At 42.9% G+C, this 26703-nt stretch overlaps 1 protein-coding gene across 5 annotated transcripts in view; it reads left to right on the top strand.

Annotated features, from left to right (window-relative positions):
• Positions 1-26703, top strand: part of tle2b (TLE family member 2, transcriptional corepressor b) — a 100170-nt gene that overhangs the window by 67312 nt on the left and 6155 nt on the right. For 3 of the 5 annotated variants that reach the window (XM_085152397.1, XM_085152395.1, XM_085152392.1), the window contains 15 exons: positions 130-192; positions 2878-2952; positions 5287-5467; positions 6763-6779; positions 9484-9624; positions 12549-12602; positions 16883-17050; positions 17340-17496; positions 20669-20838; positions 22198-22274; positions 23236-23485; positions 23788-24035; positions 24416-24563; positions 25180-25330; positions 25493-25569. In XM_085152397.1, coding sequence (XP_085008523.1) covers positions 130-192; positions 2878-2952; positions 5287-5467; positions 6763-6779; positions 9484-9624; positions 12549-12602; positions 16883-17050; positions 17340-17496; positions 20669-20838; positions 22198-22274; positions 23236-23485; positions 23788-24035; positions 24416-24563; positions 25180-25330; positions 25493-25569 — 1977 coding nt within the window. The remainder of the gene's footprint in view (positions 1-129; positions 193-2877; positions 2953-5286; positions 5468-6762; positions 6780-9483; positions 9625-12548; positions 12603-16882; positions 17051-17339; positions 17497-20668; positions 20839-22197; positions 22275-23235; positions 23486-23787; positions 24036-24415; positions 24564-25179; positions 25331-25492; positions 25570-26703) is intronic. The other 2 variants (XM_085152396.1, XM_085152394.1) reach the window with 2 other exon arrangements.

Here is a 26703-nt window from a genome sequence, read left to right as displayed (position 1 = left end):
TGTAGAGGTGTATCATATGCTCTGTGCTCCTTGTGTACTTATGATCCTGCAATATGCAACATGATTATATATCCCCTACTACTCTCTCCTTCTGTCTCTCACTCTCATTTCTGTCTCTTTCCATCACAGGCGGAGATTGTCAAGCGTCTCAGTGCCATCTGTGCTCAGATCATCCCTTTCCTCTCTCAAGAGGTAAGTGTTACTACAGCCAGAGACATTTACACATGCACAAGCAACATGCTGGCACAAAAAAAGGGGAGAAAACCACTCATACCTCAGACACTTCCCCACAGAATGTCAGAAAACTATCATATACTGCATACAGCAGCGATCTCCAACCTTTTTTGCGCCACGGACCGGTTTATGCCCGACAATATTTTCACGGACCGGCCTTTAAGGTGTCGCGGATAAATACAACAAAATAAAACTAGTACCGGTACCGAAAAAAAGAAAATTTATTCATAACACACGTGAAAAGACCAAGGAAAACCGAGTAAACGATAAAAACGATAACAAAATAACGCTGAAAACCGATAAAAACCCTGAAAACTATACATTTCACACCTGAGCCTCAACTCTCGCGGCCCGGTACCAAACGACTCACGGACCGGTACCGGTCCGAGGCCCGGGGGTTGGGGACCTCTGGCATACAGGACATTTTAACAGTTGAAGAATTTAAATACTAATCCTGATTTGCTACACAGATGTTAATTAATCCAAATCCTTTACATTTTAAAGCAAGCATATTGATAATGGAACGTTAACTTTCAGTGGTATGTTGTCACTTGGACAGAATTCTGTATTATATACAGTTAGATCCATAATTTGTTGGATAAAAACATCTAGTGTTGCCTCTGAGTCCCACAGTTTCAGGCTTAACGTCAACTGGACAGTGTTGAATTTGTATTTCACTTTATTTTCACTGTAATTTTGCCAGTGAAGAATTCCACCATCGGGCTGAAAAAGCAAAATAAACCGAGAGAAAGCAAAAATTTTATGAGTGGCCAAATCTACAGTTTGGTTTGTTCCTAAAAACAAGGACTCCACTGACCAGCTCAGCTTTTTTAACAGCAAATCTGTGAGAAAAGTTGGAGGCAATGTTACGGCTACCAGTAGAACCATGTCAGTAGTGTTTACTGATGATGTGAATGGAAAATGAACCAAAGCAGACTGAAAAAACAACCCAAGAGTTTATCAATGAAAAGAAAATTGGTATTTTTTAAAGGCAAAAAGTGATTCACTTGTTCTCAAACCAATAGACCACGCTTTTCAGGTATTTAATACAAATCTTAAGGCTGAAAGGAAGGACAAACAAGAAGCAACTAAAAGCAGCTGCAGTAAAAGTCTAGTTGAGCATCCTGAGGTAGGAAACACAGCATTTGCTGATGTTCATGAGTTCAAGACTTTTTGCTTCTGAAAATGTGGAACTGTGTATAAAAACATCAGTAAATACTAAACAGTTGAATATTTCTTTCTTTTTTAATGACTTGAATTAAAGCTGAAAGCCTGCACTTCAATCATGTCTTGAGTGTTTGATTTTAAATCCAATGCGGCGGTGCACAGAGGCGGCATTATTAAAAACGGTCTCCAACAAATTATTGATGTGGCTCTGTTAGGCGAACACAACAACTGGCTAATTTTTAAGATAAATAAATCAAACCAACAATAATATATAACAATAACAATTTCACAGTTAGTGTAGCAGATGTGATTGATACTTCTACATTTCTGACTTGAAGGGGTCTCCATGTCATGTTACAGTCAGCTAATATTTGATATTATTATTATTATTTAATGTAATGCCCCATGGCGAAAACAAGGTATTACAGCTGTATGCATTGTATGTGTTTCTGGGGTTATTTACTAATGAACTATCCAATAGCGAATGGCGCTGATGACATAATAAATCTCACAACTTTCAGTGTAACTGGAGACAAAGCAGACTTCTTTAGCATAGACGCAGCTATACAGCACATCATGAAGTAAGCTCTCTGACTACTCTAAGTTAAATACATACTTTTTTTAAGAGCTTCAGGGCCTCTTATCATTCAGAAACATTATCACCATTCCTGCACGAGTGTTTTGCTTCATTAATTGCTCCTTAAAGCCGTAATTTAATTTCTACGTGCTTAGAGGAGCAGAATTATTGATGATGTATTGTTACATTGTTGCTGTGACTCTGGGCGAGACAACAAAACAGATTAAATGAGAGGAAACCATTTTTATAGTTTAATTCTACTGCGTCTGTGTGATTTTTACTGTACATTTGTGCGTGCGCGGAGGGTTTTTTGTGCAGGTGTGTACATTGTGTAAACACAAACCTGCAGACGCCCTCCTTTTTTCGTCTCCAAGTGTGAGTGTACACTGAGTGCGCTACCTGGAGACAGCAAGGTCACAGCTTTGTCAGTTTGATCAATATTGACACTGTGTGTATTCTGTGTGTAGGTGTGCAGCAGCGGCGCACGCATGTATGTTTGAGTTTGTGCGACTGATTACATTGGGATTTTGTTCAAACAGAGCTGAGATTTTCGTTAGCCTCGCTCTTGGTGTGTGTGAATGCGCGCGTATCTCTGTACGTGTCTGGCTACAGTGTGCGCGCTTCTGTTTTTTGTGACGTTCTCTCAGTGTTTGTGTTGTGTGAATGCATGGTTGCTCCATCCAGACCGTCTTATTTGCACTACCTGTACCGGCTTTGGATGGAGGCAGCAGCGTTTCTCTCGCTTGTTTAATGTAGAGTCCCCGTTGTGTCGTTACTGAGCGTACATGCAATATACTCTACATCACATTATGCTTACAGTATATATCCCCGTACACACCGTGGATGATTATGCACTGTAATATGTCTTTCTTTCACTTTCTCCCTTTGTGTATGTGCAGCACCAGCAACAGGTGGTCCAAGCTGTGGAGAGGGCCAAGCAGGTCACTATGGCTGAACTCAACGCCATCATCGGGGTGAGTCACCTTGATTCATCAACACAGAGGAGCTAAGAATGATGGGAATTAAATTATTATTCATTCTTAATGTCTATAAATACAAATGGTGATCGTAGCTCAAAGAGTTGGGAGTTCGTCTTGTAACCGGAAGGTTGCCGGTTCGAGCCCCGGCTCGGACAGTCTCGGTCCAAGACACTTCACCTACCGCCTACTGGTGATGGCCAGAAGGGCCGATGGCGCGATATGGCAGCCTCGCTTCTGTCAGTCTGCCCCAGGGCAGCTGGGGCTACAACCGTAGCTGCCTCCACCAGTGTGTGAACGTGAGAGTGAATGAATAGTGGAATTGTAAAGCACTTTGAGAGCCCCAAAAAGCGCTATATAAATGCAATCCATTATTGTTATTATTATTTAAATGTCTGTGATGAGCAGTCCTGTGAAAATGATTCAGTAGCTTGCAGAACCACCTTTAACAGCAGTAACTTTCCATTTCTCTCACATCCTTATGGAGAAGTTTTGGCCCCCCCTTCTTTACAACTTCACTTCACCTCATTGAGATTTGCGGGCATCTGTTTATGCACAGCTCTCTTAAGGTCCCGTATCAGCATTTCGATCAGGTTGAGGTCTGAACTTGGACTCCACTGTGATCCTGCTGTTTGCTTCCTCAGGTGGTCACCCAAAAAGCTAATTCACAATACTTTGAATACTAACTTATTAGACTTATCAGAGTATTTTTGCATCACCAAAAGCACGCCCTTGCACATTTGGCTATATTGTCCTGAGTATGCATGCGCCCCATTGCACATATATCCACGTTTCCTCATTTCACCGTGAGATGATATCGGTCGCATCTAATCAGGGATGCCCTTGTCATTTTTCATTGCAGCGGCAGCTTAAACCAAACTAACCGCTCGCCGTTAACGTGCGGGAGCTGTGGCGCCAGCATCGTTCTCCTCCTCTTCTCCGCCACTGTTGTGGAGCTATGTTTAGCTCGCAGGTGCTTCCTCAGATTTGAAGGGGGAAGCTTTTCGCAGCTGACAGACACTTTACACCTGGGCACAGTTTGCATTTCCCTGTGATCTTCCTGCCATTTTTACCCACAGACTTAAAATAATGTGGATACTTCCAAAACATAAATGCTTTCATCGCTGCCATCTTACTTGCAGAGCTACGTGCACAGCGAGACCATTTGGCAAATGTTGATCATGTGAGCGGAAGGTCAGCAAGTAGAAGAGGTCATTTGAAGAGGAATGGTTTATTAATCTGAAGATTTGACTAAATAATGAGTTACCTGAATCATCAATTCTAGAACTTTACCAATGCTCATTGTGCATATGATCTGCTTGTCTGTATATACATATATATGTACGCACAGAGAGACACAGTGATGCTCCTGAGTGCTGTAGTAGATGGGGCTTTCCACAGCTTGTCAGAGCACTGATCACATTACTGTCTACTTAAGGCCCTTTGTTCCTCCCAGCACTACAAACACTGCTGTCTCTAAGGTGTGTGCTTTTGTGTGTGCATGTGTGTGTCTAATACACCGGCTTGACAAAACAGCACACAGAAACACATCATAATGCTCCCCTCAGGATAATAGCCTTTCTTTTTCTGTAGCTGCTCCTTTGCTCTCCTCTCTCGCTCCTCATTTTTCTCATTTTCCTCCATCTCTTTTTTTCTTACCTTCGTCATTTTCTTTCTGGATTTTTCCCAACAATCTTTTATCGTTCTCTCCATCTCACGTCGGCCGTGTCCTCATTTATTCTCTCCCATCCTTTTTTTTTCTCTTACCTTTTATTCTCCCTGCTGCACACTTTCCTTCCCTTTCTTCCTGCACTCATTTACTCTTTCCCCTGTTCACTTTTCGTTGCTTCCTATGTTATTTCCTTCTGTTTCTCCTCGTCATTTGCTCTGTGACTCACACATTTTCATCCCTGTGTTTTCCCATGGCCCTTTTTCTACCCTTTTCTTTATAATAAATCCCATTGCCTCTGGTTCTTCTATTCACTTCTTGGTTTCATTCTCAACTGCCTTTGCTTTCTGGGTGTATCATGATCATTCAATTTCATTCTGCCTTTCTTTCCTTGTCCTCTTTCCCATCCTTGGTCTCCATCCTTTCACCTGTTAATCCTCTAATCACTTTCACATCCTGTCTACCTTCATCTTAACATCCTTCTTTACCGTTGGGCTCTCCATCTTCTCCCTTTCTCATGCCTTCCCCCTCACTTCACTTCTCCCGTTTTTCATTCCCTTTTCTTCTTTACCTTGTCTTTTCTAACCACACACTCTCTTGTATCTCACCCTCCCTCCCCTTACCCCTTACCTCCCCGCTACTTTCTTTCCCTGTGGCCACAGCAGCAGCAGCTCCAGCACCTGTCTCACCACGCCCCTGGCATCCCCCTGACGCCACACCCATCAGGGCTGTCCCTGGGCGCAGGGGGCTCAGGACTGCTGGCACTGACGGGGGCTTTGGGGGTCTCAGCCCACCTTGCCTCCAAAGATGAGCGCAACCACCTGGACCCTGAACATCTCAGAGGTAAAGAAGCGTTTAGCCTCTTCGTTCTCAGTTTTGTCAAACCAGGATTATGTGTTTGTCACGAGGATATTCTGAGTGAGCAGCTAGAATAAAAGACTTTTGTCTCCTCTGTGACTTTGAGCAGCGTTAAGTCTTTTCTACTATTGAAACCGGCTGCCTTTACTTGCACTCACGCTCATCAGAACATTTTGTTTCTTAATGTGGACGTTTTTACCCCTAAAAATCCCTCCAGCCCTGAAGTGTACCGCGGTTGTTCCACAGTGAGAATCAGTGTACTTGTTTTTGTTTCAGGTTTACACAAAGTGCTTGATCGATGATGAAATCAATGACAGTATTGAACATTTTGAGGTTAGCTAGTTCCGTACATGTGAGGCTGAGGGAAACGGCGCGTGCACCTATCGAATATCAAAGCGCAGAGATGATTTTTTGCTTCCTAAAATGTGTCTGTTTTCCAACATTTGCATTTCTGATTTTTGTCTTTAATTGGCTTCATTTGTCATCCTAGTAACTCGTGACAGCTGCAGAATAAGAAACAGATCATTTTTTATCATTTTTAACCACACGAAATGTAGTCAAAAATGCAAAGCAGCGCTATACATCATCTCTGACAGGCAGCTGCTTTGTAATTTGTCCAGGAACTCACCTTTTGGACTCGGTTTGAACTTTCCTGTTTCGATTGCTGTCTTACCATGACCAGATGTATTCATGGCCTTTCTGTAAATGCAGGAGAAACGCTCTCTCCCTATGAACTTCCTTTCACCCCGATAGAATATCTTATCTTTGTGCAGTTTTTCCGGCAGCGAGCCAACAGAGACTTTCTCATGAATAAACTGAGAGCTAGAAAGAAAAATGGAAGGAATCGGTGAGAACAGAAACGGGGGGAGAGATAAAGAGATCACTGTGTTCGTATTGTCACGTTAAGCATCTGTGTAAGAGCTTATGCGTGTCTGCAGCTGTGTGTGTTTCTGTTCTTACATATGAGACGAAGAATGAGGGAAAAGATGGTGAGCGTTGATGGCAGCAGGGGAAGACAGCGAGCTTTGTCTGCTTGGAGGAGAGAGAGAGGGAAAGATAGAGAGGATAGAGGAGGCTGGAGTCGGGCACAATAGTGGGTTTGTATCTTTATTAGACAGAAGTCGTCGTAGTTCAGCCTAACCTTGGCTGACTGGGGACTGTTGTTGTTGTTATCGGCACTGACGTCAAACTTTCTCTCTTCTCCCCATTTTCCCTTCTTCATCGCTCTCTTCTTTTCTCTGCTCGGTTTTCTTTCCTTCCCTTTCTCTGCCCCGACCCAGAGGGAGCGCCCAGCAGGGTGAGTAGTGTTGCATGTGTGTACCTTGATGTAAGTGTTTTGTACGCCCACGTTTCGCCGCGCGCACGCGCGCGTGTGACAGTGATAAACTGAGGGAAATGGAGACGCGCCGCAAAGTGGCCTCTAAAAAAGGCAGTGTTTTGCTGGAGCTCAGCCAGGAGTAGCACTGCTCAACACCAGCACAATAGCAGCTCATCACCATCAACCTTGAGCTTCTCAAGGTTTTCCACATTATACTAACGTCTGAGTTCGCCGCATTCGACTGTTATCTGGAGGAGCCGACGAACTGAGTTAATGGACCGTTTCTTTATCAGCGCCGCAAATATTCGGGGAATCAACAACATATACAGAACACGAGGAAGGATTATATCTGAGTTAATGTTAAATGCTGCCCAAAATACCCCAAAATAAGAAATGCAAGTAAAACCGCTAAATACTGGCAGGGAATCGCCAAATATTCCTGAACAGCAGATCCAACAAAGATTAGATGCTTCAGAGTCGAAACGATCCTTAGTTGATATTAAACTTAATGTGCAAAAGTGCCGTCGTCACCATGAAGTGAAATCGCTGCACCAGAAAATCAAAATGCTTGTTCACCATGAATGGATGAACAGTTCAAAGGCTTATGGAGTTTCTGGCCTGCAGGAAGTAATGTAATTGTCATGAACCGAAGTTCAGTACACAAGCTGGACCCAGAAGCAGAGACAACACGCACAGGAGTACGAAAAATAAACTTTATTTCAACTAAAGGTGTCCCGGAAGGGTTAAAGGAAAACACACGAGAAACTAGAAAAACCAAGGGACCGGGGGATGAGTTACGCAGGAACGCTGTAATCGGGACTGTGGGAGGCTGCAACAGAAAGAGGAAGAGAGTTACTGGGGAGCATACGTGGGGGAGAGTATGAGTCTTACAGTCAAAGTGGGGCCGTGGGAGCCGGAGGGAGGGGTGAGGGTCCGCGGGGGAGCTCCAGGAAAGTAGAGGCGATCGGTACCGGAGGCGATCCAAACTCCAGACGGGCAAGTGGCTCAAAAACACGCCGAGCTGTTACCGCTGTGAGACGACTAACGGACTGGCGTGGAGCAGCTGGCTGGGCTGGATCAAATAGTCCACCTGATAATCGCCTGAGATGGGATGCAGGTGTGGAGTTAACAGCCACACCCGTGGGCGTGGGCATCCCATCAGCTCCTCGGACACCGGGCCGCGGACCATGACAGTAATGTTTGAACACATGTTGCTCTAAGAGCAAAAATGATCAGTTTACCAGCCCGGTTTCAAGAAAAGTTGGGCTGTTGTGCAGAATGGAAATAAAAACAGAATGTGTTGATATCCAAATCTGAAAAAGATGTTTTATTAACAGCAGAACATAGGAAACATGAATGGATGCAACATGTTTCAAAAACTTTGAGATGGAGGCTGGAAAAGGAGTGAAAAAATGAACCAGATGCCAGAAGATTGTTTGACATGAAACGAAAAATATAACAAGTTTGGGTTGTTTGACAGTTTTTACATGTACAGTAACTTATGCTGAGTTTCATTGGGCACAATAAGAATAAACCAAAGTGACACAGATGACATTACAGTAGCTGTCTTTTCTTTAAGGTGACATTTCACTACAGCACTGACCTGTTGGAGTTTTTCCATCAGAGGCAGCAGAATTATTTGTGTGAAAACTAAAAAAGAAACTAAAGAGAAGAAACTTGAAACTGGGTGGAGGGGACAATGTGCTGGCAGCGGTGGGGTGTTGTTAAAAACACCAACAGGTCTTTGTTCTAGCTTTATTGTGAAATAAAAATGATTTAGGGCCGCTGCTGACTTTACTTTCCCTCGCTCTTTCTGCAGCGAAAACCTTAGCATAATTTAACTGCGAGCACAATGCCGATTGTTAAGCACCGAGAAAATATTTCTCTCATGAGCGGAGGTTTCTGCTGAACTTAGCCAAGCATTACCGCATTTGGGGGAGAAAGGGAGGAGGAGGAGGATGCATATCAATTGACATTTATCAGAGAGCCCCACGCTGGCAAAAACAAGTTTGAATTTGAAATGGAGGCGAAAAAAGGGACAGCGAGAGGAAGTGAACAAAAAGGCGGAAAAGAATGACACGAGGGAAATTTGCGGAGCTGCACTGAGGTCCATTGTGTAGCCTCTTCTTTCGTGCGTTGTGCTCCTTCCTGCCGTTCCCGTGGGCTCCTTCCTGTGTGACTCACTCGTGTGTTAAGCCCTCGCTGTTCTTGTCCTCCCCACGGGGGGACAGAGAATGACAAGTGGCCCTCGCCGAACCTCCGGCCCTTGCCCCAGTCCTAAAACAACACAATGCTTTGATCGGATTTTCAGAGAGCTGAGCACCAGGAAAGGCTTGTAAATATACCTGCACAGCTTTATTAGCCAATAATGAGACTCATATTTTACATGAAGACTGCTGTGTCGAGGGAGAGCAGTAATTAGCTTTATAGGCTGGCCTGTGCGCTGCTATGACTGTGTCTTAACCTGTGCTTGTGTTTATCTGTGTGTGTTTTGTGTGCTTTTAATGTCTGTTTTTCCATCCTCTGTATCTCCACGTGTTTACTTTGCTGTGTTTGATCATTTGCGAGTGTGACGTGAGTCTGCGTGTCATGCCCTGGGCGGTCATTACCTGTGCTTTTGCTGTGAGGTCGCGTTCACGCGTTCATACTTTTGATTGTGTTCCTGTCTTTTCTTTTTCCCCAGAGTAAGTCGGTGTCATCTACAGACAGCCAGCCAAATGAAGAGCGTCAAGGCCCATCAGGAGGTTACGCCTCCTCGCAGGGAGGAGCTGAGGCCAAGAGAAGGCGCTGTGACGACAAAGAGTCTCTCCCGCCACATTCCTACGTATGTGTTTGTTACCTTCACCGATGTGATTAAGGGTTGGTTCAGTAGTGAAGGCCGGAGGGCGCTACGTAGGGGGTGAAGCTCAGATCAGATCCAAGAGTGTTTTTTGGGAGGATTCTTTTCCGTTCTTTCAGAATTTCTTCACAAAAAGCATATTGACATAAAATTTTAAAAAAAAATGTATATATAGTCTTGATGTTCTTAAAAAAATTGCAGTGACCCAGATTCAGATGTCCTACACCAGCGGTGTCCAACTCCAGGCCTCAAGAGCCAGTGCCCAGCAACACAGCTGATTTAAATGCTTAACCCTTTAAGACCTACCATAGAACCAAGTCCGCCAGAGCTTATATTATATTTTTACATGCTGTGGAGCCATTTTTGGGAGCATTTTAAGTTGATATACATCAATACAACCATTATAGCCCAAATTTTAATAATATGTCTGCATTAAGTGCATAGAAATGACATAAATTGCAAAAAAGTGCAATAAACTACAAAAATTTTTTTAATTGTTTTTGTTTTTTTTAACATATATTTCTAGTTAGAGAAATTTAAGAAGCTTATCCCTCAAAACTGTAAATACAAAAAAGTTGCACAAAATACAGTGGGGATCATGATCATGATCATGATCATGACAGATGATGAGGTCAAACAGGTGCCATTCATACAGGTAACGAGTGGGGGACAGAAAAGCTTCTTACAGAAGACGTTACAGGTCTGTGAGAGCCAGGGATTTTCCTTGTTTGAGGTGACCAAATACTTATTTTCCACCCTGATTTACGAATAAATTCTTTACAAATCCTACCATGTGAATTCATGGATTTTTTTTTCACATTCTGTCTCTCACAGTTGAAGTGTACCTCTGGTGCAAATTACTGACCGCTGTCATCATTTTAAGTGGGGGAACTTGCACAATCGGTGGCTGACTAAATACTTTTTTGCCCCACTGTAGTTTCCCACCACAGGAAATTTAACGGAAAGTCAAACGTAACTTTTAAAAACACCAGTATAGGCTCATAAGGCCCTGATGGTAAAAAACAAAATAACGTCACTTCCGGTTTTGGGCAGGTCATGGCGGACATGCGATAGTTCGCGCTGATGGACGTAGGAAGTGTTACGAACAGCTGATCGGATCGGCAAAGCGTGTTTCTGGAATATTATGTTTTTGTTGCTGCAAGCGCTTTTTATGCAGTTTTTGCAAAGCTATATGTGGAAGGAAACTGTGACCGAGGACAAGCTGATGGCATAAGATGTAAGTACAACTCCTCCGGTTTCATATGCAAAAAAAATTATTGCGCTAGCTTACGTGGTTGCAGTGCTACAAGGATTTAAAAATAGTTATGCAAAACGGAGCGTGCCTGCTCTGACCGGCTTTAAAGGGTTAAATGACCTCCTCAACATGTCTTGAAGTTCTCCAGATGACGTAATGAACGAATTATTTGATTCAGGCGTGTTGACCCAGGGTGGCATCTTAAACCTGCAGGACACCGGCCCTCGAGGCCTGGAGTTGGACAGGGGTGTGGACGCAATCTCGGACCCAATCCAAGCATGTTGCAGTGGGAATTTTCAACCTTGGTGACAGGAAGCGTGTTATGTGACTTTGTGCTTATAATCTGAGCCTGAAACGATGCCGCTGAGAAAAATAAAATGCAGCAACGGAGGTAACAACCAACGGGAGGAATCATAAAAGTTACATGTAAACTAACAACTTTTGTTCTTTATATCAACCGAAGATGTCTGTCTGATGTGCGTCTGCGTGGTCGTGTGTGTCTGTATGACATTGCCTATGACATTACGGGCCACCCGGGGGTCGGGGGCCCGTGGCCAATTAGAGTCGTGTTTGGTTTGGATGGGTCCAGTGGGGAAGAGCAAGCAGCCAGAGGCGATGTAATGCCAGAAGAGAGATGGCCAAGGCAGATAGCTGTAATGAATTAGATGGCTGTGTGTTTGCAGTCTGCAGGATTGATTGACACCGGGAGTCTGTGTGTGCAAGACGGCCTCCAGCTAAGTCAGTTTGGCATCAGCAGCAACAGTCCAAATCTTCCCATTAGTTCAGAAAGAGAACAAGCACAGAGAGCTTCCACTTTCTGAATGTTTTTCCTCTCTTTCCGTCTGTCGAGCCGAATTACGCCTCCCATTTCTCTCTGTTTGCCTTTTCCTATTCTATATCTTTCTCTGTCTCTTTACCGCTGTTTCTCAGTTCCTCTCGCTTTTTCGCTCACGCTCCACGCTCTACTTCTTGTTTCCTTTTCATTTTTATTCCATCTGTATTATTTTCTGCCCTTTTTTTCCCTCCTTGAACTTTTTTCTCGTCCCTCCTCACCATCATTTCCACGCTCTTTCTCTCTCTCTCTCGCTTCATCTCTTACTGTTTTTTTTGTGTGTGTGTGTTTTTGTTCCAGGAAGCAGGTTGTAGACACTGTCCTGTTTTGACTCTGCATAATAAGGCACTGATGTCACTCCACACTGATGTCAATAGGAATATCAGGCCATGATCACATCAAAGCGCTGTTGCCATGGTGACTAAGTGCCATCGTTCTCACCCCAGAAAAAAAAAAGGAGAGAGAGATGGAGAGATGGCTAGACGAAGAGGGGAAAAAATGTGCTGTGTGTGCGTATGACTGAGATCAAAAAAATCTTTGTACAGGGGGATGTTTGGTGAGAATATATGATATACAATATCTCTGTGTTAAATGTTGCATGGACGGTGGACAGAGATCGAAAGGAAGCAAAGAGCAGCCAGTGATATTGATATATCGATCTGTGTGCGCACTTGTGTGTCTTTATTATTTAACTTCTCCATGTACACACGCAGCATATTGTATCTCTGTGCCGGTGACTGAGGAGGGAAAAAAAGCTGTTTTATCTTAATGGATCTTGAAAAATCATGTTTTCCCCTTTCTTCTATCTTCTTTGCTCCTCAGGACAGCGATGGAGACAAGAGCGAAGACAATCTCGTAGTGGATGTCTCCAATGAGGTGAGACGCCAGTCTTTCTAAATGATTTTGACAGCACCTTGATGTGGCTGTTATCAGCAGGTTTTCGCGAACGCGTATATGTAAAAGAGGTTGCTTGTAGTGATGAATCCACAGAGAATTGTCACTTGACTCTGCTTTTCCACCTCCACTTTGTGGAGCTTTTTAGAAAATTGTCTGCTAATTCTTTTTCCCTTCATGTTCATCTTCATAGGCTGGATATAAGATGGATATAGATTTCAATATAGAAGCCAGATAGAGCTGCATTATTTTTACAGGCCACCAGGGGGCGATAGCTGTGGTCGCAGAAAGATTTATTGTCTGTGGGGAAAACGGCTCTCTGCCGGGACTTTGGCAAACACATTGCTTCTCAGTTTATGGCCTCTATCACTCATTTTGGTTCGCACTGAATAAAACATAAGACCTGCTCATTACCAAATGGCAAACAGCAAAAGTTAGCGGCTGGCTTCTGAATTTAGCGGCTAGAGTCCGAAATCTCTTTCACGAGTTAGCAGAGGCCAAAAATTGAACTAAAAGGAAATGTTTTGTATCACAAGAGGTAACGCTGTTTCAGTCAAAAGAGCCAGCTTCACAGTAATGAAGAAAATATCTTTAATTGGTAATATTAATGAATGCATGGTGGTGGATGAATTTTTTCTTCGCTTTCTTGCCAGTCAAAACAGGAAGAGCTCACACAGCGACCAAACTCTGAAAGACCGCTGGTTTCTTATTAATAGAAGTTCAGTCTAATTTGTGAGTGACCTATCAGGAAAATACAGACTGAGCTCTGTGCAACAAGTACTTAACATTTGTTAAAAGTCAAATCTAATTAAACATCTCAGAGAAATTAAATTAAAAAAATTTTAAATACTTTTTTTTATATTTTTTTCAAAATATTTTGCTGTTTAAGGGTCATTGAAAGCATTCTTTATCCAACACAAGCTCTGTGACACAGAGGTGCAGCCACACGTGAATAAAGCATGAGTCCAACATTGGAAGGACCAGTGTTATATATATATGTGTGTGTGTGTATATATATATATATATATATATATTTCATATAATTAATATTAATTTGACTTGATTATTTCATCATTTTGGTTTAATTTGTTTATTATCATTTGATTAAAAATGTTGCACTCAGTTATTACTTTGTTCAGACCAATAGAGTAATCCTTTTATTTAAAAGTAGTTTTTGTGTTGTAAAACGTGTTCACCAAGATATTCGTTTTACGTTTTACCCTTGAAACATCAGAATTTTTTTTGCATTTACATTTTTGCGTTTCAGGGATTCTTGTTTGCTTGCTTTAAAAAAATATTGTCCATCTGGAGTAACCTTGGTGTGTGTGTTTGTGCGTGCGTGCGTGCGTGCGTGTGTGTGTGTGTGTGTGTGGTGCATCTGTGAAATGTAAAGCGAGTCAGCAGGTATGTAGCTAGTTCAGCTTTCTGCTGCAGTTTCCTTGTAAATAGGAAGAGCTCCTATGTAAGCTCATTATCAGCTGCCACTGTTTATGCTTTCTTCTCGTGAACCGTCCGTACACACACACACACACGCACGCACACACACACATTCACCTATTTCTTCACATTTACCTCCTCTGTGTACATTTGCATCCTGTAGCTTCTGTTCTTCCATCTCTCCACTTTTCTCTCACTCATTCTTTTCCACTCTTCTTACCCCGCTCCACCTCCTTCTTTCCACCTCCTTCTTTCCACCTCCTTCCTCTCATTAGATAACTGCAGTCGGCTTCATTTAATATATGCAAAGCCGTTTATGCCCCTGGAATATTTTAGTTCTTTAAATACTTCACGCAGTGTACCAAAATATGTTTCATCTAAAGCCTTCTGTACTTTGATATTGCACACAAAAGCAGAACCGGCCTCTTGTGTGATTTGGAAACTGGTACAAAAGCATAGAGGAGAAAAAAAATGTGACAAAAGTGGGTAATGGAAGAAAAAGGGGAGGGAAGTGTGTGTGTGTGTGTGTGTGTGCCTCTGTGTGCTAGAGAGACAAGCTACATGCATAGGTTTAAACATACATGTAAGCTTGTGAGTACGTGTTTGCCTGCAATTAGCAGATGAATGTGTGTGTCTGTGGCTTGGAGTACAGGATGTTATTTGTGTGTGTGTGTGCGTGTGTGTAAGCACTAAAACGTCTGTGCTGATCACTGTGACCCAGAGAGAAGTGCTGACAACAGCACTTTGCTCTGGGGGAGGCAATGCTGGCTCAACAGCGGCTCCAGCCAGTGATGAAAGCATCCGTAACAGCAACATTATCTCCAGGTCCACACACTACTGCATCAGCAACACCGACAACCTCTGCTGCTTCACGTGGTGTTTCCTGAGCTCTCTCTCCCTTTACAATCCAAATCAACTCAGTGACAACACAGTTGCTGTTGGCTTCATTAGGCTACTTAAAAATGAGAAGCATTTTCCTGCAAGTTAAGTGCAGATGAGGATCTGCTATCTCAGGAAAACACACATTTGTCTTTTAGAAGTAATGGTCACTGTAGTAATTAAATAAAACTTGAAATAAAGGTCAAGACGAAGCTTGAAGCTGTCACTAAGAGCGACAGCAAAAACATTTTACTGGCACTATTGTTGGCCTGCTGTCAAGAAGCATCCTGTCATCTGTGCTACTTATCATCGTTTAGCATTATTAATTGTTAAGTACTAAGAAGTTGATCCTGGAATTGACTTGGTTAAAGATCGCTCTGTTCTTCCAGTCTGTTCGGTCCCGGTACGGTTCTGGAGTGACAGAAGTTTGGGAGATTTTTGTTTGTTTGTTCGATTTTTCCTTTTCTTTTTTTTCCTGGTGGCCTTTTGGCTGACCAGCTGATCTCTAAGGCTGTGTGTACGAGGCCTCAGCTCGCCTCTTTGGTCAACAATGTGCACTTCTGATTCACTGAGATGTTTCACTGTCAAAAAGAAAGGCATCCCTTAAACCCAATAAGAAGTCAATTATATCTTTAATATATAAACAACTTTTTAAATGTCCATTCAGTTGCTAAAATTAGGGGGGCTTGGGAGCGGGAGTTAGGAGTAATTTTTTTGGATCAGCAATGGGAGAAAGCAGTATCCAATCTCCGTTATAGTACGTCCTGTGCCAGGTTACAACTTATCCAGTTCAAGGTGTCGTACAGGGTTTACTATTCAAAGTCTCGTCTGTCTGAGATTTACCCACAAGTAATGGATCAGTGTGAGAGATGTCATGCCACCCCATGTGACCTAGGCCATATGTTCTTTCTGTGCCCAAGACTCCATGGTTTCTTTTTGGTTTAGAGATGTGATGTCATTTCTTAAATTGCAAAAGATAGGCCTTGTGGTGAAGGGCAAATACAGAGAATTTTATCGTATCTGGGGCCCCTTCATAAACTATTGCAAGTCATTAAACGCTCCACCAGCTGATTAATATCATATCTCCTCCCCCCCCCTTTTTTTTTTTCTTTTTTTTTTTATGTGTGTGTTTTGGGGTTTGTTGTTTGTGTTTGTTTTGGGTTTCTTCTTAGGTTTTGTTTTGTTTGTTTGTTTTTTCAACTTTATTTAAGCGTGTGTGTGTGTATTATCGTATCTGTTCATGTAAGAAAAACTAAAAAATATGTGAGGGGAACAGTTTGTATTGTCACTGTAAACTAATGTACACTTGTCTCTCAATAAAAATATGAAAAAAAAAAGAAAAAAGAAAGGCTTAAAATTCAACGTCATTTTTAACCTCCTAGGACCCGAACTCTTCCACAGCACGCATTTTTAATTTCTCTTTGATATTTGGGCATATTGGGGCCCGATGAATGTAAAAATAAAGAATTACCAGATTTGTTTTTTTACCTAATTTTTGTTTCTAAGAAAAATGAGAGCCACATATGAGGATATTCGTTTAAAATTTTGATATTTTGATTTATTTTGATAAAATTGAGAATTTTGGTCTAAATAACCCAAAATGTGATGTCCACATATGTGGACGCCAGATAAACCGCCCGGCCGACTCCTCGGAGTATCTTTTAATGCAACTATGACACTCAACTATCATTCAGAGCACTTTTTCACCCGTGCACGTTGGCTTCAAAAAGACATGCATACATATATTGGTAAAATTGTTATAGAAGAACTGCAGAAATGAGGACGAAGGTCACATCTTGAAAGACAATATGCCACAGTGGAAGAATGCAGCGCTTTGAAGATCAGGATAGAAAGAGAACAAAGACAGCATTGTGTGATCAGAAATAAGATCTCTTTTATACTCATGTAGATCATTAAGTATTTTCTCACCTCTCTTTGTCGCTCAGGAGCCTAACTCTCCCGCGGGCAGCCCTCCTCACTCGCCCCATGGGAATGGGTTAGACCGGGCCCCCACTCTGAGGAAAGAGCTTCCAGGGTCCTCGAGCACAGGAGAGGCACCGTCCACGCCAAACCCCCGCAGCCCAACCACAGGGAAAGCCAAGGACCCTGGACAGGCAAGATAAACAGAGTTGCTTACAAAGCACTGTACTTTTTAACATTTCCAGTAGAAAATCTCTTCACTTTTTACCCTTGGGCCATATATGCTGGTGTATATTACGCTATCATATTGTTTTGCTCTGGGGTTATAAAAAAGCTCATACATTACTAATTTATGCACACTAAATGGCTCTGATACAAAACAAAAGTTGAATGTTTAAGCAGTGTCATTCTGGAGGTTACTGCAACGGATCGGCCATGTTCCTTTTTTCCCACTTTCTTTTTTATTGTTTGACATCTCTGCAGATGGATAAGTCCCAGTCCCCGTTGTCTAAGTCCGGCACCCCGTCCCCATCCCACCGTGAGGCCCTTACCCCAGGAACACCAGGGGCCCCAGGGGCTGGTCCCAGCACCTCCTGCCTTCGCCTAGTCAGCAAAGCAGCAACCAGTGCAGATCCCCTTGGTGAGACTCTCTTGACTGACTGACAAGCCTGCTGTAATTTAAATCTAAAATAACTGGTTATTATAATTTCACTGTAGATAAAAGCCCTCTATGATACAAAGCTATGGTGACACTGTTTTTTAGTATTTGTAAATTGCACAGATCATCACAGTACCACTGCCCTTGACTTTCAAACTGAGCTGCTTTACTGCAGGTCTTTTTCATCCAACTAATTGGGTCAAATCAATCTTTTAATTCAGGCTTTGTACCCAGCTGACCTCTGCCCTTCATGCATTTTAACCTCTTATCCCACTTTTTCATTTCCACATTTGTTTATACATATATACTAAATAATCTTGCTTGCTCTACAGTTTTGTTGCAAATTTGCTTAATATGATCAAAGCAAAGTTGAGCAAAATTGAGTGTGGATTAGGGCTGCCACGATTAGTCGACTAGTCACGATTACGTCGACTATTAAAATCATCGACGACTGATTTAATAGTCGACGCGTCGTTTGAAGCTTTGTAAGATCCCAAAAGACGCAGGAATAAGTAGTAGGATTTAAGAGTGTAATAACGGACTGAAACAGAAGATGGCAGCACTGCATGTACAAGGATGCCAGCTGCCGTTAAACCCCGAAGAAGAAGAAGTAGCTGTGTCCCAGAATTCATAGCGCGGCCCAGCTCAGTTTCCAACGATGGCGGCAGCTAGTTAGTTTTAATATTACTCTTATTATTCTTTCTGGGTCACAAAATAAACGTTTAACATATTTTCAGGCGAGAATGTAGCTGTGTAAACCTCAAATATCTGCTCAGTTTATCAGGACACCACATATTTTCAAAAGCGCTCCGACGTTTTCGGAGACGTCTGTTACCCACTAGCTCGATAGCTAGCCGGCGGCTAGGCTAACTAGAGCCGTGAGAACACCGGACTCCTGGCAAATCGTTTTCAAACCCACCGCCGTCTTTCGCTACTCAGGTTAAACATGATATATAAGTCACTTAGATAACTTAAAAATGTTATTGTTTGGCTTTTTTTTAGTATTTTATTTGTTCCTGAGTAAATCGGTTTGGCTGAGATTAAAGTTATAGTTTTTATACAGCTGAATAAACGTCAAGCAGACAGCTGATTATCAGAAGTGTGAGATGCTGGAGAATATACTCCGGTGTCCCGTTATATTTTAGATAGCAAGGAGTTTATTAAACTTCACCGAAACAATCTGCAAATTTCATTAAAATTTAATAAACTATCATCTTGTCTTTATTTTTAGTTAGCACATACCTTAAACCAGGGGTGTCCAAACTTTTTTCACTGAGGGCCACATACATAAAAATATAGGAGGGGCTGGGCCACTTACTAGAAATTAGGTATATAACCTTAACTTTAGTGTATTAAAGTTAGAAAAATCACTTGCATGTGGTCGAATATATTATATTGTTGAATATAATTAAAGACAAAACTGCCTTCATCACAGCTTTCCATAAATGGATCTTTATTGATTTATTCAGAAAAAGCTTTGGTAGCTCATTCTCAGAACAGCAGCCTCAGATTTCTTCTTAGACTGAAGATTTACAGCACAGAGAAAAAAAACAATAAAGGGGAAAATGGGACGGGCACATTTCAAGTTTGTTATTTAAGTTATTGGGCTTAGCAACACACCTATTAACGTTCGTTTGAAACCGTTATCAACATTAACAGACTGAACTGGACTTAATAACAGGAGTGCATATAATTTTAGTAAATTATTCTGGTGAGTATCAGCTGCGCTGGGTATGTAAATCGGGACATCCAGCCGCGGTGCAGATCGCCACTCGTGCCAAAAATCCAGACAAATGTCACTTGATCAAGGAGCAAATCTGCATCAGATGAGATCAGCTGACTTTGCGTGTACGTGGGCAGTGCACAGCGGTGTGTACTCTGTGTGTTAACAAGAAAAGCGCATATAAGAAAGTGGTGTGCAAAAGCAGGGTAGTGACAGAATTGATGCGCATTATTGATATTTGAAGCATGTGTACCTGCACATTAACACACGGGTACTGTGGAATATATTTTTTACTCACCTAAAGTGCTCGTCCACTCCCCACAAAAAAATAGCAGCTGTGCGGTGTCTGTGGCATCAGTGCTCTCATCGCATGCGATGGAGTAAAGATCAAAAGCACAGCTTTATCAGACAGTTGCAGTTTAATGTTGGCTGACGAGTCTTCAACAACTGGATTTCTGGACATGCTGACGTTGTTGACGGGCGCATTATTTCGGTGACTTTAACGAGGCCGTGTTTTATGAGGTCTCCATCTGAAAAAGGCTTGCCATGTCTTGCGATGAGTTGGGCGACCTCATAGCTGGCTATTGTAGCCTTTTCCTGGACCTTTTGAGCACGAAAAAATTACTGTTGCTGACCCCGCAGGAGAGATACCCTTTGCTTTAATTTCTGCTCTCGATCAGCACCAGTGTAGGAGGCCTGATGTTGGGTTTCATAATGACGTCGTACATTATACTCTTTCATAACTGCCATAATTTCAGTGCAGATCAAACAGACACACTTCCCCTTGAATTCTTTGAAGAAATATTCACTCTCCCACCATGTCTGAAATTTTCTGCATTCACTTTCTACCTTTCGCTTCTTTGGTTCTGCCATGTTTAGTAACTAACTTGGGCTAAATTTCTTCTGTGATTGTCCTTTTTGGTGGAGCAACTGCCTCGATCGACAGTAGCTCCCCCTGGTGTTAAAACTAAGAACTGCAATACACTCAAGCAAAAGTTGAAGTGCGGGCCATATTCGATTCTATTTATAAAATTACTTGCGGGCCAATTAAAAATGGATCGCGGGCCGCAGTTGGCCCGCGGGCCGGAGTTTGGACACCCCTGCCTTAAACACTTAAAGCTGTAAGCTAATGATAGTTATATAAGAGCAGATACTGCTGGTGCAATAAGCTGTACGTTTTACGTCCAATGGATGATGATCTGATTAGTCGACTAATCGCAAAAATAATCGGTGACTAGTCGACTATCAAAATAATCGTTTGTGGCAGCCCTAGTGTGGATTTGAGCGCTTCTTGGTCTGGTGTCAAAGTTTAGTGAAACGAAACATTTTCCATTCTTCTCAGTCCCTCTGTGACTGTGCTTGTATACTGTGCATTGTTCTTCCCTTCATCCCATCCTTCAATTCCTCCTTCCTCTTTCCCCCCCTCCCCAGCTCTCCGCAGTCCCATGTCTGTGCCCCCCGGTTCATACCCGGCTCATTTTGGCGTGGTGTCCCACGCAGGACTGAATGGGGAGCTGGCCAGCCCAGGAGGCTTCGGAGGGGCACTGACTCTCTCCCCGCAAATCAGCGCCGCGGCCAGCGCGTACTCCAGAAGCCCCATGGTGTGTAACGGCCAAATTTATCTTCTATGTCAAGATCTGATTTATTGTTCAGATGCAAACTTTTGACTTTTGTAGCACTGTTCAAAAACTCGATGAATCACTTCTGCGCTATCAACTGCATTCATTATATACTCGAAGCTGTCACATTTACATTCTCAATTTCACTGTCATATAGTGCTACAGTCATAGAGAAGAGAAACTTTACTACAAAGAGTGTTGCCTTGATGGATTGCATCTATGTTACATATCAGGAAACGTGGGTGAACAAGAAGGAGCTGATGTAGAAGAATAAATTCGTCCCTTCTAATCGCTTTAACCCTTTAAAACCTGTCGGTAACTATTTTTAAATCCCGGTAGCACTGCAACCACGTAAGCTAGCGCAATAATTTTTTTTGCATATGAAACCGGAGGAGTTGTACTTACATCTTATGCCATCAGCTTGTCCTCGGTCACAGTTTCCTTCCACATATAACTTTGCAAAAACTGCATAAAAAGCGCTTGCAGCAACAAAAACATAATATTCCAGAAACACGCTTTGCCAATCCGATCAGCTGTTTGTAACACTTCCTACCTCCATCAGCGTGAACTATCGCATGTCCGCCATGTCCTGCCCAAAACCGGAAGTGACGTCATTTTGCGGAAATGTAGTTTTTTACCATCAGGGCCTCATGAGCCTATACTGGTGTTTTTAAAAGTTATCTTTGACTTTATGACTTTCTGAGTCGTTTCTGGGATGCTTAGGACTCATATTGCACTGCTGGAAATAGTTTATTTTGATGCATATGCTGCTTTTTTTTGCAAATTTGTTATTATATTATTTATTTTAGTTTTTCCAGCAGTATATAAAAATTGGTGTACTTCAAAAATAAAACTATGAAGACACTCAAAATAAATTTCCTATGGTGGGAAACTATTTTGTGCAACTTTTTTGTATTTACAGTTTTGAGGGATAAACCTCTTAAATTTCTCTAACTAGAAATATATGTTAAAAAAAACAAAAGATTTTCAATTTTTTTGTAGTTTATTGCACTTTTTTGCAATTTATGTAATTACTATGCACTTAATGCAGACATATTATTAAAATTTGGGCTGTAATGGATGTATTGATGTATATCAACTTGAAATGCTCCCAAAAATGGCTCCACAACATGTAAAAATATAATATAAGCTCTGGCGGACTTGGTTCTATGGTAGGTCTTAAAGGGTTAAATTGCAAATATTTTTATTTATTTGGAAAATAGATTCTACTGGATAACTTCTTGCACCTTTGGATGATAATCTTTCTGGAAATCATTCTGAATCTTTTAGGCCACCTTTGCCAGTCTGTCACTTTTTTGTTCACGCTTTACTTTCCACCAGGTGGCGTATGACTCTCGGTCTCACCTAAGGGCCCCGGGGCTGCCCTCCTCTCTCCCTGGTTCCTCTGGTGGCAAGCCGTAAGTCAGAGCTTCTATCGCGCACTAAAACGAGCCCAGATTAGACGATGCTCAAGCGTGAAGAGAGATCAAATATAATGATTCAATGTGCTGCAAATTTTATCTGAAGCTGAGTCTTTTTCTGTTTTGCAATTAAAACCATCTACAGTTTTGAGGCACATGTAATAGCATTAGTATTGTATTTATTTTGCATGGATGTGCTGTATAATTGAATGAAGCAGTTACATTTTTAATCGTATTTTTAGCCGATGGTGCTTATAGAACAGCAGGAAAGGACAACAACACAACAGGGACATACTTCAAATATTAGCTCAGTGATAACCCACAAATATTTGCCTTGGATGGGAATCAGGATGAGCTGTAGCTGCTCCTCGTTGTGTTTTTAAAAGAAAATAGAGGGCATTTCAAAGATGTCCGTGAACCTTTTTTGATGTCTTAAATGCTGGTGTGATTTTTAAATGGCACCTACTCAGACAAATTTGCAGACTGAGGAATTGTGTTGTTTTTGTCATTCGTTGCAGAGTGGCAATTCATTCTCGCGGCGCTAATTTGAAATCATAAAACAGCCTTGGCTTCCAACCGCTGCAGTATCGATCAGCCATTAGCAAAGCCACGCTGACTCTGCCCTGTAATATAATCTGCCATTATGCATTCCTGCCCGTAGCTACGGTGAGCCCAGTAATTGCCAGAGTTCGGGGAAATACTGCTGGAGTTTCAAGGCCATTGTGGTGTCGTCAGACGTCACACTGCCCACTGACATATTTGCGGTCATTAATGAGTTGCGTGTATTTACCCCCAGCACTCTGCTTTTACTTGCTCGCTAACTGATTGATTGATTTTCATCTTCTCTCTCTTGTCTTCATCGCGCCTACGAGTCCAATTTTAGTTTGTTTTTTTAGCTGTTGCTCTTTCTGCCTGATTGCATTGATTTATTTCCCCTCCTCTCTCTATCCCTTCTCAGCGCCTATTCGTTCCACGTGAGCGCGGACGGCCAGATGCAGCCGGTGCCCTTTCCTCCCGACGCTCTGCTGGGTCCGGGAATCCCTCGTCACGCCCGTCAGATCCACACCCTGAGCCACGGGGAGGTGGTGTGCGCCGTCACCATCAGCACCTCGACTCGCCACGTCTACACCGGAGGGAAGGGCTGCGTCAAGGTGTGGGACATCAGCCAACCGGGAAGCAAGAACCCCATGGCCCAGCTGGACTGTCTGGTGAGACATGAAAGAAAATGAGGCCCACACAAGTATTAAGAAATTGAGAGGAGTACTCTCGTAACCACTCGCACGTGAATCCATGAAAACCAGCACACGCATCCACAGAGCAGATTTGTTTTTACCGACCATGTCGTGTTTCCTCCTCCACTTTGGTAACAGACATTAAAACGTCCACATTAATTTCCTGAACGTCCCTAGTGTTGCCATCTGTCCTGTAAAGCCTCACGCACTCCCCCCCCCCTCCTTGATCAAGTTACAACAGCCGTAATCTGACTGGTTTCTTTATCTTGTCAAATCAGAACAGGGATAACTACATCCGCTCCTGTAAAATCCTCCCAGACGGACGAACCTTGATTGTTGGAGGAGAGGCCAGCACGTTGTCAATCTGGGATTTGGCCACGCCAACTCCCCGCATCAAGGCGGAGCTGACGTCGTCCGCTCCCGCCTGCTACGCTCTGGCCATCTCCCCTGACAACAAGGTCTGCTTTTCCTGCTGCAGCGACGGCAACATCGTCGTCTGGGACCTTCACAACCAGACGCTCGTCAGGTAAGAAGGACGTCTGCAGGTAGACGGTAGTGAGAAGAGAGCAGAAAGAGGAAGCGAGTGAGAAATTGTTGCAGTCTGTGGCTTCTTTAACTAACACCAAGGTCAGGTGCAAACAAAAGGGATAATCTAGCCATAGGGGATGTGAAGAGGATAAAACGGCTCTGCTTTAGCAAAGCTGGGCTTAAATAAAAAGGAAATGAGATACTGTCGGTTCTACGGGGAGGCAAGAATTAAAACATGTTTAATCTGACACCTCTACCAGAAAAGAAGCAGAGAAACAACAGGGAGGCAGAGTCCGCTTTGCTTGTGTATTCAAAGTTATTCCGGTTCGGTTCTTAGACCCTCTTTTGTGCGTGTTTGCATGGTCGTTGTCCCTGCAGGCAGTTCCAGGGCCACACGGACGGAGCGAGCTGCATCGATATCTCCAACGACGGCACCAAGCTGTGGACGGGAGGGCTGGACAACACAGTCCGCTGCTGGGACCTCCGAGAGGGACGCCAGCTGCAGCAACACGATTTCACTTCACAGGTGCGCACACACACAGACACACACAGACACACACAGTAATCATATTCTGCTCACGCTTTTTAACATGTTGTAACAGCACTTAAATGGTAATAGATCCCTAATATTGCATCTGTAATCATCATGCACAGTAAATACAACAATAATCTACACACACACACACACACACACACACACATTTTGTCTCTCATTCACTATTCACTGTGACGACAGGACTACAGTTGACCACTGGTGTCAAATGAGTTTCGATCCACAGTATAATGACTTTCTCTGTCTGCCATCTTTTTATTTCACTCTATATTTAGCTCGTTTATATCACTCCACTCTTTCATTTTTCCTTTTCCTTCTTTCCACCTCTGATCTTTTGTTGTCCCGTCATCTTTATCTCTTCTCTTTAATATCCTTTGATCCCTAATTTTAAGTTCTTTTATCTGTCCTCCCTACTTCCTTCCATTCTTCTCTTCGAATCAACCTTATCTTCTTTCCCGCCCCTCATGTTGTTTTTCTTTTCACTTTTTTAAAAATAACTTCTGCGTCCTTGTTGTTCTCCCTTCTAATCCTTCTGTGTTGCCCCTCATTTTGCTTTCTTCATCTCCTTTCTCCTCCACCCAATCTCCAGATCTTCTCTCTGGGCTACTGTCCGACAGGCGAGTGGTTGGCTGTGGGAATGGAGAGCAGTAACGTGGAAGTCCTTCACGTCTCCAAACCGGACAAATATCAGCTGCACCTGCACGAGAGCTGCGTTCTCTCCCTCAAGTTCGCCTACTGCGGTACAAACACAAGCACTTTAATCCTTCCTAAATCGATTGAATTCCAGCCACTGACCGACATGTGTCCGTCTTCTCCACGCTCTTGCTTTGTAGTTTGTTTTCCCCCTTTATTTACTCCTTTCTCATTGGTTAACATGTGTTACTGTGGCTTTGTTGTTTCAGGGAAGTGGTTTGTGAGTACAGGAAAAGACAATCTGTTGAATGCATGGAGGACACCTTATGGAGCTAGTATTTTCCAGGTGAGAGATAAGCACCGATGACTGGCTCTGATGACGTTTATCCTCTGTGTGTGTGTTTGTGTGTGTTTGTGTGTAATATGTCTTTTGTCAGCGTGGCAGAGGGAGAGAGTCTCTGCAACACAGAGCCTTTAAGGCAAAAGAGAGAGCGAGATGACAGGGTTCAAAGGGAGCGAGCGTGATAAACCTCTATTTTTTTCACTTCCAGATTTGTTGATCCAAGGTGACTTGTGGAGATTTATCAGATGGTGCAGACTGACGCACACACACAAACACACAGCGAATCAAAACACGACAAACACCATCTTTCCGTTTTGTTCAGTCGCTTCGTTGGAGGAAATGTTGAAACATGAATATGCAGGGAATATTTTTAGCTGAGCGAGTACATCTGGGTGCGAAGGAAACTCGAGAGACGAAGGCACATTTAAGCTGAGCAGTGTGTGTGTGCGTGTGTGTAAAACAGTGTGGTTGTCATATTTCTGTAAGCTACAGTGGGCAGCAGGGTTGGCGGCTCCCGTCTTTCCCCGTGGACTGAAAGGAGAATACTGGCTATCTTGCTTTGTTATCCAAATGCCAAATGTTCCTCCTGCCAAACAGCTCCCTCCTGTCACTGTGTTAAACAGAGCTGCTCTCTCTCTCTCTCGCTCCTCTTCATCGCTGTCCTCCTCGCCTCTTTTCAAAGCGCCGTTTCGCTCTCGTCTTATTTTTCCTCTCCGTTTGTTGTCGTCCTCCCTCCCTCTGCTCATTTTTATCTTTTCCTCCAAATCTGCCTGGATCTACTTTCTTCTTTGACCTTGTCCTTTTTATTACCGTCCTTTGCTTTCATCGCCTTCCTTTATTCTATTTCCTGTTTCCCCCTCTTTCTCCTCATGCTCGCTTTCATTCGCGTCCTTTAGCCGGTGTGTGGCATCACTCTCTTTGTTTGCTTTCTCTCGAGGGAAACTGGAAAAGGACAAAGGTCATAAAGAGTACGATCCAATCAACATACGCAGACGGAAAGAAAACAGATGGAAGAGTCCGATGAGTCTCGAGTTGAGAAAGTTTAATGAGGGTGACTTTTGTGCAGTGCAAAACTTGTTCTCTTAAATCAGTGAGTTTAGAGAAGCGACTATTTGCGGTGCACAGGGAGAACACAGA

Source organism: Neolamprologus multifasciatus, chromosome 23, assembly GCF_963576455.1.
Source record: "Neolamprologus multifasciatus chromosome 23, fNeoMul1.2, whole genome shotgun sequence".
In the NCBI taxonomy this organism is placed as follows: domain Eukaryota; kingdom Metazoa; phylum Chordata; class Actinopteri; order Cichliformes; family Cichlidae; genus Neolamprologus; species Neolamprologus multifasciatus.
The sequence above is the reverse complement of the archived record's forward strand: the minus strand, read 5'-3'. Positions and strand labels throughout refer to the sequence as shown.